This window comes from Nicotiana tomentosiformis, chromosome 3 (assembly GCF_000390325.3).
Source record: "Nicotiana tomentosiformis chromosome 3, ASM39032v3, whole genome shotgun sequence".
Taxonomy (NCBI): domain Eukaryota; kingdom Viridiplantae; phylum Streptophyta; class Magnoliopsida; order Solanales; family Solanaceae; genus Nicotiana; species Nicotiana tomentosiformis.
Genome location: NC_090814.1, coordinates 132,266,636 through 132,281,307, shown reverse-complemented (window position 1 = coordinate 132,281,307; position 14,672 = coordinate 132,266,636). Strand labels below are relative to the sequence as shown.

Genomic DNA, 14,672 nt, shown 5'->3' with positions numbered 1-14,672 from the left:
TCTGTTTAAATTAATTAATTGTTAAGAGAAATTGTTCGTCCTCCTGAATTTATCTTATAATAAATATACTCTCATTCCGGAGGTACATAAGAAAATGTCCTCCTTTATTGTGGAGCGGACCAAACGCCTCGGCAGGATAGATGCATCTATGGATCGTGCCGCACGTCCCTCGGCAGTGTACACGACATTCTGGATCGGGTCGTATGACCTCGGCAGAAATCGTGCTTAATAATAATAATTACACGATACTTTGATAGTTTATTATAGTTTTTGAAGCTAATTGATAAATTAAAAATCTTTGGAATTTAAAGAATTATTATTCCTGCTTGTTAAAGAATTATTGTTATTCCTGTAAATGAGGCTAATTGATAAATTTAGAAATTTATTGGAATTTAATTAATATATTGAGAATTGTTGCATTTGAAGGAATTTAATTATTTCTATTGGTTAAATAAATTATTGTAAATTCTGTGAATCATGCTGATTTAGATATTCTAGTTTTATTTCAATTTTTATTATTGACCCATAGTGAGTGTCAAAGTCGGTCATCTCATCTCTATCACTTTGAGATTAGGCTTAATACTTATTGGGTACACGTTGTTTACGTACTCATACTATACTTGCTGCACTTTTTTTGTGCAGGACCTGAGGCAAGTACTAGTGGGGGACCTATCGCATTACACCCACGTTATCCAAAGGCATAGTAGTGAGCTGCCTTTCTGAGCCATTCTGCAGCTACAAGTGTCCCTTATTATATTTATATTATGTCTATTTTTATTTCAGACAGTATTTGAGGTTTTGTATAATCTACTAGAATGCTCATACATTTGTGACATCAAGTCTTGGCACACACATTGGTTGAATTAAGAGTTGCTTATTTTCTTGGTTATTTTAAATTACTGGTTGACTTGCCTAAATGTAGTGTTGGGCGCTATCACGACCTATAGGTGAAATTGGGTCGTGACAGGAACATAATGGACTGAAGAAAGTCTTCATAATATCGAGATGAGATCCGAAGAAGGCACAAACGAGCTTTGAGTTTCAGGGACATATTAAATACCGAGCTCGAAGTCATTATCGATCTCGGGTCCAAATCGAACTATGATGAGAAGCGGTGGAATCGAGCTTAAGGGCCAAAGGCCAACCAATACCGGCCTAATACTGGGCCCCGCGTCAACATCGAGCTCAAACCCACATCTAGCTCTAAAACTAAAAACCGACCAATAAGGACCAATATCGAGTCCGATCAAGATCGAGCTCGTAGACAAGAGCCGTTACAACCGCACTAAGGGAAAGAATCTCAACAGGAATTAAGAAAAAGCTGATTTATCATGGGTTCCTCACTATGTATTTTTAATTATATCTAAAGTAGGATCCCTACACTAGAAGAGGTATGGCTATATTTCTGTAAAGACAGAGTTTAGGCATACATTGTAACTCAGATATCATACACTCCCATATTGAAGAATTATCCTTTTTTTAGTTTCATAAGATTGATTCATCTTGCTTAATCCATAAATCATCTTCTTTTCAACTTTGCTTATTTTATTATCCTTACAGTCAATATTCGATATTCTTATTTACTCTTACGATTTGTGTCAAGTTATACCACATACCCTTAGAACTACGTACAAATTCAATTCTATCCATTTTTCGGGTAAACACTGTTCTTGAAACAATAATGGAAAGTCTTAAAGAAGAGAATGTGAGGAAGCCAATCATTCATTTGGGCCGTGGTGACCCTTCTGCAATACCATGCTTTCGAACTTCTCCAGTAGCAGAAGACGCTCTTTTTAGTGTTGTTCGATCTGCTAAGTTTAATGGTTATGCTCCTGCTGTTGGTCTTTATTCAGCTCAGAGGTCTATGTGAGTCAACAGATAAAAATCTTGCACAGTTAATAGTCGAAAAATTAAATCGAAAATAACCGAATCGAACCATAAATACTTTAATTTGGTTTGAATATTAATATTACAAAATTAAAAATAAATAAACCAAACCGTATTTTCATACTCCACCCCAAATTGCATACACAAAGATAAAAGAAGCGTGGGAGGAGGGAGACAATGGTAGTCACGCGGCAATTCATAAAAGGGAAGCGTAGTGAGTAATAATATCTTGTTGAAATATAGAAAGTACGAAATTTAACACTAGTAATCAATAAAAAATAAGAATGGGCCTCGCAAATACGTGGAGGGGCATGAAGAGTGTGTGAGTAGCACGCTCCCAAGTCCGAATCATAAAAGGGTAGCAGTTTTGGTAGCATTTGTTGTCAACAATTTAATCTTATGCCTACGTTCCTATCCTAATTCTCTCTTCAGTTTGGCAATAAATTGGCATCTTTATGCCTCCCATTCCCCATTTTCACTTCGTCATAACACACGCCTTTCATTCCTAACCACTCACAGTCACTTGTCTGTCTTAATCAATTTTAGTTTATACATTATCTGCAAAAACAGAGAGTATTTGTTACTTCCTCTGCTTCAATTTATGGGGGCTTTCGTTTGATTGAACACTGAAATTAAGAAAATTAGAAAGAATTTTAAAATTTATGGTTTAAAACAAGATACAAACATTTATGGTTGTAGATTATCTCATTAACGCTGAAATGAGAATTTTAAAATTAAAGTATTTCTAAATATATTTTCTTTAAACAAACTAAAAATAAAAGTAAAACATATATTAGGACGAAGAAAGTAGTACAGTTAGATTCAGGGGCTGATCTAGAGAACGAAGACTGGGTTCACCGGAACCCAATAACTTTTATTCATATCGTGTATTTTTTTCGTTCACTTTTACTTATCCAATATTCTAAAAATAGATTTCCACTTTTACTTGTCACTTTTAGCATATCAAGAGAAGACAATTTCCTTTTTCCTGTTATATCAACAACATTAATTACTCATTTCAAATCATTTTCTCTATACTAAGTAATTCATTAAATATCTAAAAATATTATATTGTGAACCCATAAACTATTGTATATTAACTTGAGATCATTGTAGAAACCAATTAACTAGAAATCCTGGATTCGCTTATGGTTAGATCTCTCTATTGCAGCATCCATATATAATAGTCATTCACTATAAAAGCAAATTTTTTCGGACCGATATTTTATGTTATGTTATTATATATGTCATCTATAACACACTTCACTATAACATTCAGAAAATATCGAAACAAACGCGACTGTTATAGAGAGGTTTGACTGTACCTACTAGGAGACAAGGCTTTTTTATTTGATCACATGAACATTATATAGAGAGTTTTTCTTATGGTTGAATCTTGAGTTCGGATAACGTTCTATTTGGACAGAAGGAAATACAGAACATGAATTTGCTAGTATTCTTTGCCTTTCCCTAATTTACTCATATTTGTTTACATAGTTAGCGAAAAATTAAGAAGAATCAACTAGAAAGAAATGGTCTTCAAACTCGTAATATGGCATCTTATCCAATTTTGCTACGGAGAATATGATAGAATCGCTATGTTTTGTTTTATTTGATTTATTAATTTAATTAACCGGTATAATTAATTTGATTTTATTGAAAAAAAGCTGATTCAAACCAATCATACACGCTCTTAATCTCATCTAATTATTTCGATACTTGAAAGTTTTGTGAATCTTGGGATTCTTCAATTCAAAGTCGAATGGGAACTGGGAAGATAGTAAAACAGTACTAGTGGACGTCACCAAGGGGAAATGGCGCTCTCTCGCAGTAATATTTTGTTTTGTTTGACCTTTCCCTTTGCTGTGTTGAGTAACTATACTAGTTAGGAGCACAGGCGGATGTACTTCATTTGAATATTTAATAAGGAGTATAAATATATATTTAAAATTCTACAAAAATCTTAATTAATATAAGATTAAACATATAATTTTAACCGATACAATGAGTTCAGAATAAAATTAAACTTATTAGATTAAATTTAAATTTTGAATCCGTTCATTATTAAGTATTGTATTGTTTCTTCTTCATCACATTAATCTTCTCTTTCTGCTAAATAAAACCAGCCATCACGTGATACGGCATGATGCTTGAGTTAATAATGAACTTGGAAATACTATATTTAAAGGTAAAAGAAGTAAAGTAGGCACACCTCTTCAGACAGGCAAGTACCATGCTTCTGCCCTTTGACATCTTTTCTATGGATCAAACTTGAATTCGTTCCTTGTGTTTAAGCTCGTCCGAATCTGAAAGCAATTGATCATACCACGATTGTATATTATAACTACTTTCAGGGGTTTGTTATATATTATTGAGACCCATGTAAAAGAAAAAGAAAATACTTATAATTGATATTTATGCAAACAAAATAAAAAAATAAATGCAAGATATATGTCTTTATCACTTAATAATGACTAAATGATATACACAAATTCACTTTACTTTGAGATTTGTAAAGCTAAATAGTTTGATTTAGTTTAAATACCCTATGAAGATAAATATTTTTGTTAAATTATCCCACATTCGTTAAGGTATAAATTATTTATCTCATATGATCTTGATTAATTCTTAATCTCATGAATCATGAGCTATGTTGAGTCCGCGACATATTATTCTTAGATTGATCTTTCATAAAAAAGTCAAAGTTCACTTGAATTGATAAGGAAAGTAATGAATGGATAACAGAGTTGCGACAAGTGGTAATGTTTTTGAGCACAACATTGTGCCAGTTACTAGTGAAGATTACAAAGCAATAGAAGAGGAATTTTAAAAATGTAAAAGCATTATTATAATGTTTGAAAATTAGAATATGTTTATTATGTAAGTTTAAAATCAGTCTTCTTAAAAATTTCAGAAAATTTAGATAAGGTAACTTTTCATTGGATGGAACTTGGAAGTAACCATAAGAAGAAGGAGAGTGTCATACGCGGCATCATGTACGCATAAAACCAGCCAATTAGGTCCCCACTCTCACAGATAACACCACCTCAACCCTCAAATAGACAACATCACCATTCTCCCATCCCCCACTCTCACTTTCTCTACCACTCTCGTCCCCTCGCGCGTGATTCCTCAGTTACCACAAAGTACACACTCTCACAAAATCCCCATCATCAAAAGCACCGGCTCAGCGCCATGTGTCAATGGTGGGTCCCAATATCGCTTATTTTATGTAAAGAAAAGAGAATTAAAAAGAAGCCATAAGTCCATCCCATTTCCAAATTGTTGCCTTCCATTCAACACCAACACAAGTGTGCGTGTCAATTGGCGTATGTATACACTTTTGCACACTATCTTTTTTAAAAATAATTTACACAATCAAATTAACTAAAAATAATTATTATTTATAAAATATTTAATCTTCTAAAAATAAAAAGAAATTTTCATATTATGTCAAATTATATTAATAATATAAAAATATTTTTTATTCAGATTATACAACAACAATAATAATAAATCTAATATAATCCTACACATAGTAGAACATGAGGATAATGTACATGCCTTAAACATTTTATACACATACACGCACTTCGGTATTCACATAATTAATTAGTTAGTATATGTATATATATAACTTCTTTCATGTCATACTGCTCATTTATTATTTTTAATGTAGCTACTTTCTCTTTCCGATTTTTCTTTGCCTTTGCCACCACTATCCCCACAATCTCATTCCATTCCTCTCTCATCTTCCTTCTGCCTTCTCCTACACTTTGTCCTTTTCCAACCTCTCCTACTCTTTTCTTTTTCTACCCTTTCCACTGAAGAAAAACATAGCCATGACTGAAGAGGAGTGGCTTACAGCGGCTATAATGGATGACACTGTGGTTGCTGAGTTGCTGTTGCGTCTCAACCAGGTCAATCCGTCTCCGTCCAAGTCAAAGAAGACAGGTTTACCGCTTGAGTGGACTGTGCGTCAACGCCGGTCTAGACCGGTTTCTGTTAATGCTAAGAAGCCGGCTCCACGTGCCAGCCCCACTACTCCTTTATCCTGGAGTGGCGCCACCTCTGTCAGCGGTGGAGGTGGTGGAGGTAGTGGTGGCGCCGTTGATGGTGGTTGCGAAGAGTCCAGCGGACCTCCTCTTCCTTTCAAAACTCCCAGTAGCACGAGATCTAAGGTTCGTATGTTTGTTCCTCACTCTCTCTTTATGTGCGTGTGCTTCATGTACTGTTATAAAATTAGTTTATCCATTGCGTGTTTGTTTTACGGTGGATGGCGGAGTTTGAGTGAGTTGGTGTGTGGTGGTTGTGGTGAGTTGTTCGTTGACGTGAAGTTCTTCACTTGAAAAAAAAATTAAAAAATATGGCGTGTCATTCGATTCGTTCCTCGTGATTATAATTCGCTTCCAAAATCAGGATTATTCTTTTCAACGCGTCCATATTGGAAGCAATAGTTAGACGTGGTTTCATTGGTCTCATCACCTGTCACCGTTTTTTCAGTTGGAAAAAACCATTTGTGTCAATTTATCCGATTAGCGGAGTATAATTTAAAAGGTTTCCGGTGGGCAGACGGTGGCTCCGTTTAATTCGACGCGTGTTGACCAAAGTGCCCTGCCATATTATAAATCTCCGGACTTTCCATATTCTAAATTACTGTAGCTTATATATCTTTATTAAAATGAATATTTACCAGGAGGAGAAAAGTGGTGACTTTACTTCAACGTATGTTGTCAGACGCACAAGATTGAATGACTCTTCACGTTTTTTCTCTCTCACACACTTTTCTGCTCACCAGCCGAACCTCCCCATTATTGTGTGCGTCTTCGTGTCACACTTTTGTAGTCCTTAAATGACTGAACTACCCTTTAATTAAGCCGACCTGATGAAGTGACCAAACAGATGTCCCCAGTCCTTGTCGGGGTCGGTTCTCTTTTGAACCATTGGATTTGGTACTGAATTGCAAAAGAAGCATTAGCCCCACTATAGCCACCTCCTCCATTAGTCAAACCCCTTTTTGTCCTCGTTTTCGTTACTTTTGTTTTCCCAAGTGACTGATTAGTGGGGGCGTTAAAGTCTTTTTACTATTTGAATTTTGTATTTTTTGGAGAAAAGGGAGTGGTTCGGAATTTAGATGATGAGTAAAAAGGATGGCGTGTGTTCGCGGCAAATAGGTATGCGTTCAGTTTGGTAGTAGTGTTTGTTACTGATTAAGCAGTTTATTATAAATTGTAGTCGTGGAAAGCGGAGGAAATGATCTAGTGGAGTTAGATGTAGAGAGAGCTTAAAGTGCGGTTTCAGGGGTCAGAATCTAGTTATCTACCCGTATGAGCTTGTCGTTTTATTCACACCCTCAATCTAAATTCCATTTGGTGGACAGAAAATGAGAACGAATATTTTGGGACACCTTACAAATGTACGTAGTCAATTGTTTCATGTGATATTACTAAGGTTATAGCTAAAGACTAAAGCTACGTGTAAGACAAATATCAGAAATTGTTAAAATATGTACAGCTTACACACAACCTTCTGCCGCAGTCAAAAAAGTTAGACAACCAAACTTTTCTTGTAGTTAATTAATTAATTTAAGAGGTTATAGAGGCTTGACAGCTCCTTATTGTAGCATAAATGTTTTACCTTTACCACTACTTGGCGAGCTAATCAAGAAGTGGCAGCTGTAGAAGTGAAAAGTATTCAGTCAAAGAAGTGTTTTTTAGTGAAGGGGTTCATTAGAATTGCATGTGTAAAAAGTAGTCGTAGGGGTGTTATAGCTAACTTCTAATGGGAGAACGTCACTAAGAATTTTAACTTTGTGGTCCTTTCACAAATCTGTCTCTAGCTCATTAAGAAGTTACCGTCCCTATTTATATTACTTCCTGGGACCTTAATGTAGGAATTAATATCACAGATATTGTTGAAAACATAATATGTTAAATTATGAATTTAGTTTCTCTATTTACCCCCATTTCTTATGCTTTTTGTCTGATAAATTTGTTGATTATATATGGGTTCAGCTTCCTTTAGTCGGTTGGATAAGGATTGCATGTTGGTAGCAGATTGTCCCAAACAGTTTTTGGTTTACATTGTGATTAATGTTTTAAAGACATGATATAGTTTGTTAAATATTGTATGCAGTAAAATTTGTTCCCCTTCCATCTAAAACCCCTCGACATGCCTTTCATATATATTTTCTCTTTGTAGAAAATTATTATACACTATATTTTCTTGAAAGTGAGCGCGCTTTTGGTGGACAGATCATTCATTTACTGATTTTGCTTGACTTTCAGGTTAACAGTACTAGTGATGCTACCACCAGCAAGAGATCAAGAAAGAAAAAGGTTAGGGTAAACCCTCGACTAAGTTATTAATTAAGATAGAATAGTTCATCGCAAGTATAACATTGTATATGCAAGAAAGTTTGAAGGAATACCTGTCGCTTCATTTCTTTTACTTTGATTTTTATTAAGCGCCTGACCCCCTATGAAACATGTTCCATTTCAAATATCCCAGGACTACAAAATTACCTATTCATTTTTTCCTATTTCACTTTCTCTGACAAGCAGACATTGACCGAACTGAAAGAAGAGGAGATCTTGCTAATTAAGGAAAGAAAGCAATTGAAGAAGGTATTCTTCTTGGCTGTTGTGATTAGCTATCCTTATAGTGGAATTGTGTTTAAGTTCCTGAATTAACTCCACTCTATGCAGGAATTAGCTTTGGTACGCACCAATTTGGAGAAACAAAGGGATACAAATCAAAACCTGAAAAGAATGAAGGTAAAATTCGGTAATCTGTTTGGCTGGTCTATTTTGCACTGTATGATATTGTAGGCAACCTTGATATTTCATGCACACCACTCTTTTGGACTGATTAATTTTATCCTCGCAAGGGAATCAACAGCAGTTAATGGTAGCATAAATGATGAATGTTAGTTTAAACATTAATGTGGATGGATTTTCTGGATGAATTTTCTAAGAATAAGCAAGGATTACCTACTTTATCTCCGCTACAGATCAAGAAAGAATGGAAGAATAAAAATTGTATACTAACTTGATGTCCTTTTCTCCAGCTTGATTTGCACCCTCAGCAGGCAAATGAAAGAGGTAGACCTGTTGCATATGATGGGAGTTTGGTTCAGTATCAGCAAGAGGTCCTACCAAGTAATCCAGTCATTCCCATCTTCCGGGAAAAAGCTGCAAACAAGGTCTCAATATTGCCATCATATCTGGAAGAGCAGCAAGATGTCACATCTCTGGAGTCTAAATTTGTACTCCCAGACCTCAATATTCCATTTGGTGAGGATTCCAGCTCTGAAATTCTTTGTGGGGTGAACTGATATAGTAAAGCATAACACGGGCATCCTCCAGCAAAGGAAGACAAGTATAATGAGAAGCATCTATAGCTTGTAAGGGCTAACCCTGTTATAGTATGATTTATGGAGTCAGATGTAACTAAGGACATTCCTCCGCCTCTTGCCACACAGAGCGTGCTTACGCAGGTTTCTAGTCCTGAAGATACTGAGGGTAGTTAGGATCTGTGATTTTTTTCTTGAGAAGATGTCAACCGTAGGTTAGAGATCCTAACTCATTAGTTGCAGTAACATTCTTTTCTGACAGGTTTCTTCAATGTCCGATTCTTTGGGGCCAACCGTCATTCCTTCTGAGTTTGAGATAAAATGTAACTATTTCATATAGTAGTCGATCATATTACGTGAATACCATAACTCTCTTTGCTCCGTTGATGCATACTCTTTCATTACACATTTTAATCGGCTACTATATTTTCCCACCAAGGTCCAAGCAGAATCTGCATATCAAGCCAACTGAGGTTTTTTTTTTTTTTTTTTTTTTTTTAACAAGAAAAGCTCCCCACTGGAGATAAGTCAAGATCTACATAGAGGGGGGCATAAACCAAATCTCTGAGAGTAAAGCTGGGATTGACTAAGTCCATCCATTACAATTTGACTAGTCCAACAAGAATTAGGAGGTTGCTGCTTAAACATATTAGCTCACAAAACAAAGGAACCAAGAAAGGCCTGGATAAAAAATAAAGGTCCTCTTTCTTACTCTGATTCTGAAATTTGGCATCCCTTTCTCATCATTCTTCAATAAGGATATAATCCGCCTTGGAAGATTTATAGCCTCAGTGAAGAACCGACTCTTCCTCTCCACTTCAGTTATATTAGCTAGGAGGTCTGCTGGGATGTTACCTTCTCTGAGTGTGTGAACATAATGAAAATTTCCAATTAGGTTCATTGCTTGAATCGCTGCGATCTCATCCTTTATATGCCAAGTAGTAGAAATTTCTCCTCTTATTATCTGGATAACAATAAGAGAGTCCGACTCAACTGTCAACCTGTTGAAGCCATGATCTAAGCACCATCTAACTCCAGTTTTGATTGCTTGAGCTTCAGCTGAATTGTTTGAGCAACTACCAAAATAAACAGTGAAAGCCATGATCAAACGTCCGAGATGATCTCTTATCACCCCTCCACCTCCTGCATTACCTGGGTTTCCTTTGCTACAACCATCAACATTTAATTTGAATTCCCCGTTTATTCCATCTCACAGGAAGAATGTGTAGTTGAGGTTTGATTATGTCTACCAATTGACATATCCTTGGGAAAGAAGACATAAAAGGCAGAGAAGTAAATTTAGTAGAAAGCAACAATTGCATCAAGTAGGTAATTTGATCAATGATTCTATGAATTGAACTTCTGATACCCTCATATTTGTAGGTACATCTATATTTTCATATTTCCCAACATATAACAGAGGGGAGACATTGCAATAACATGTCATGAACTTTGTTTTGTGGTTTGATGAGCCACCATCTGGTGAATTTGGCCCGAATACCACCACCAGAGTTAATAGACAATCCACAAGCATCTTGAAAATATTTCCAAACTTTTAGAGCCACATCACCATCACAAAATAAATGATTTGTAGTTTTCATATTGCTATTGATGCAACAATAACATTTTGAGGGCCCATGAACACCAAACGTGATCAAAGAGTCATCAGTTGCAAGCTTACCATTTAATAATCTCATAACATGAAAAGATACTTTAAATGGTAGTTTACGGTGCCAGATCTTAGCTGTAGTGAGGGAAGAGCCTCTAGATTTTCTAAAAGTTTTCCATGCTCATTTACTAGAAAAAGATCCAATGGGGTTTGCGAGCCAGATAGGAAGATCCTTCTCTTCAGGAGAAATCTTGATAGATTGAATATGAGAAACCAAATTAGAAGGGAGAGTATCACGGAGTTTATCCAACTTCCATTGGTTGTACGCAATAAAATCAACCACTTTTATCTCCTGGAACTTGTTTCCCTGTTGAACTAACTTGGCAAGAGCTCCTTTATTGGTCCAGTTATCCCACCAAAAAGAAAGGTTACCTTTTCCTATATTCCATAAAATATGTGCTTCACAGTCTTTCTTGATATCCATTAGCTTTCTCCAAGAGTGTGACTGAGTATAACTCTTTTTTCTAGCAACTGGACAATCTTTTGCAGTATTTAGCTTCCAAGAAGAGGGTGAGAGGAGACTTTTGAGTTCTGAGGGTTCCTTTTGAAATAATGGCATGAAGTCCTAGATGAAGGTGAAAGATGTGTTGATCATGCTGATCTAAAAGATGAGTGGAAGGCGAGACATTGAACTTCATACAGATTACTGCTTACAAAAATTACTGTAAAGCATATCCAGAACTATATATAGAAATGCTGATCACTGCCATCACAAACCAGGAATAAATCATGATGGAGGAAATGTGTTAAGAGAGAGTCTTGGATACAATATGTATAGCAAGTCCTCAACACAATGGCCCTAAAATTTCTGCAATTTATAAAAAGATAGAGATACAGGAAATGATTTGCGTGGCTTATGTTATTTGCATTTCTAAAGCACATAATTTATACATGTTTTACATCAAATCGTATCTAATCCTATAATTTTACCAAAAATAATGCAAATAATATCCAACCCATAAAAATTCTAAAGAATCAAAACGTAATCATAGGATTATACTTTATAAAAAAGATCATCCATAATGATAGCAGGCTAGTCCTTTATTTCCAGTTATAGAGGATCCAGTTTCAACGAATAAGATCGGGCAGAATTCATCATCTGGACTTGGTTAACAAGAACGAGAAAAACTGGTAAATACAGGATGCATCGGATGCCTTAGAATTTTACAGTTTAACTAAAACTTAAACACTCTTTGCCTATTGGTCTGTTTAAGAGCAAAAATCTTTGAATAATACGAAACAATGAAACCGTAAATAAAGCTGCACCGGAGCTATCAAAGAATATTTGTCCAGTTCTCCTTTTTCTTAAGATTTTCATCTTTAACCCTTGGCACCCTGCTGAGGAGGAAGCAGGTTTGATTGTTGTGTGCAGATATAAAACAAATTTATATAGATACCGACATACTGCATATTCAATGTCAAATAATCGCATCGGCATTTTAATTTTGATCAAAATTTACAATTATCAAAGAAGAAGAAAAATCAGTGTTATATGACACTATTGACAAAAAGGAAAGGAGATGCAAGATGGTTGAAATCAAAGAGACGCCATTAATAGTTTGTCTTATGGAAAACTAGCCTGAGGACACTAGACATCCGTGGTGCAAGTAAAATCCCCTCAAGCTATCACTAAAAGCAGAGCAACAAGGCGGAATAACTCTCCTTAGCGATGATGACGATAATACCATACTATTTAGAGAACTGATACTAACTTGAGGACAATTCTTCAAGTTTATCTCTCGCAATGATTTACAATTTTTCACCAATGCATGTATGCCATCTGCTGTCACTCCTTTGCAGTTCTCCAAGTTTAACTTCAATAGGCGAGAACATCTGCTCCCAATAATAGCCAGGCCTTTGTCACTTAACGCTGAACCAGCTGCACTGATTACCTCAAGATTAGGCAATTCAGTGCCTTGTCCGATATGTGTAATCATTGAACAGTGATCAAGTCGCAAATCCCTCATTTGATTGCACACCTCTAGAACAGAAGCAATACCTGCCTCTGTAAGATTTCTACACGAGGACACATCAAGCATCTCCAAGTTGGGGCACACTAAAGCAACTTTTGCGAGAGAGTCATCATCCAGGTACAAGTTATTTGCCAAAATAACAGCTCTGATCCTTGTGTTCTTCACACCATTATGAAATGAATCCGTCATTCCCAAACAAGTATTTTCCATGTTAACGGTTTCTAGTGAAGGACAATTTCTTGCAAGCGTAAAGAACGTATAAATGGTCAATTTCAGACATTCTCTGAGATTAATGGTAACAAGACTTTGAAGATATTGGGATAAATCTTTCATAGTCTCATCAGTCAAGAAAACTACTTGAACCAAAGATAAGAACTTTAGTGATCGGTACGCGCACAGAAGTGAAGAGATACCAGATAATGTGAAATTTGTACACTCACAAAGCGAAAGCCTAGATAGAGGGAGAGAAGCCTTGGCTACCAAGAATAGGAATTCATCCGAAATAGTTGAGCAGGAAACATCGAGTGTCTGTAAAGTTCGGCTGCAAGTAGCCAAACATTCAAAACCGGGACTTGATCGAGGAATGTGAATCTCAGACACTGAAATCCACTTCAAAGCAGCACAAGCCCGTAGCATAGAGAGGATCCCGTTTACAGTTATCAAAGTGCAATGCTCCAACTCAATGCCTTGTAAATTTAAACAATTCATAGACAAAGCAACAAGGGAATTATCAGTAATAAAATGATTCCCAGAAACACTGATTTTACGCAAATTGGTCAAATTAACCGATAAAACCCCAATCCCAGCATCAGTCACGATCAAATCACCGTCGATTCTGTTCATCAAATTGAAATCAAATTTCGTCCTAGGATAGCTAATATCAAGCTCTTCCAAAAACGGAAACGACTGTGCTATAGCACACAAATCAGGATCACGTAAAAGAGCGAGATCGCTACACTTCAAAACCCTCAAATCCTTCAATTTACGCCCTAATTCCTTCAAACCCTTGACGGGTAACTGTTTCTGATTAGAGATCTCAAGTTGTTCAAGATTGGATGTATAGGAGACAGAATTGGCAAGATCAACAAGAACATGATCAAGTTCACCACGAAAATTACTGAGATCAATCGATTTAAGATTCGGAAAACGGCGAATGAGTTTAGCAATTGTACCGTGGATAAGAAGAGTGGAGTCAATTACAGACAAGTGGAGGCGTAGACGATTGGTGAGAGCAAGGAGTTGCTTGGACACAGAAGAAAATGATTCCACGTCGGATTGGTGATGGAGACAATTGAATATCAGTTCCCAGCATTCTTCAGGCAAATCTTTGCAATTAATCGCCATTGATTTCAGCTAATTAGGGCAAAATATGGATGACGATTGGATCGAGTGATTAAGGAGATGATTGGGAATTCCACAATCTTTGACAGAGAATCCGGACTTGAGGCTACTAATAAAGTTGAAGTGGGGTTTATTTTCACGTTATCTGTGGGCGAGCTGGGCAACTATAACAGGATGGGGTTTTATTTAATCCCTTTCAATTTTGAAATTTAAAATTGAGATCCGCGCACTAACCAGGTCGTTTGGTACTATGCATAAGCAAAAATAATTTTGTCATAAAAATTTATCGCCTATTTTTTATTTGATTACTAATCATGAGATAAGTTATCTTTGAATTAAAAATAGTATTGAGATAACTTATATTTGTCAGAGAATGAAATAGTAATCTCAGGATAAGTTATTCCACGATAAAACAGTAATATTGACAATCACAAGATCAATACAAAAC

At 35.9% G+C, this 14,672-nt stretch overlaps 2 protein-coding genes across 2 annotated transcripts; one reads left to right on the top strand and one right to left on the bottom strand.

Moving 5' to 3' along the window:
* Nucleotides 1–5,546: 5,546 nt before the first annotated feature.
* Nucleotides 5,547–9,622, top strand: LOC104119951 (uncharacterized). Its single transcript, XM_009631586.4, has 5 exons — nt 5,547–6,068; nt 8,175–8,225; nt 8,451–8,513; nt 8,595–8,663; nt 8,957–9,622. Exons 1-5 carry the CDS (start codon nt 5,730–5,732, stop codon nt 9,221–9,223), a joined length of 789 nt encoding a protein of 262 aa, XP_009629881.1. The 5' UTR covers nt 5,547–5,729; the 3' UTR covers nt 9,224–9,622.
* A 1,409-nt stretch (nt 9,623–11,031) lies between these two features.
* LOC104119950 (F-box/LRR-repeat protein 3) lies at nt 11,032–14,227 on the bottom strand. Its single transcript, XM_033652506.1, has 2 exons — nt 12,623–14,227; nt 11,032–11,475 (listed from the first exon to the last, which is right to left on the bottom strand). Exons 1-2 carry the CDS (start codon nt 14,225–14,227, stop codon nt 11,032–11,034), a joined length of 2,049 nt encoding a protein of 682 aa, XP_033508397.1.
* Nucleotides 14,228–14,672: the final 445 nt, after the last annotated feature.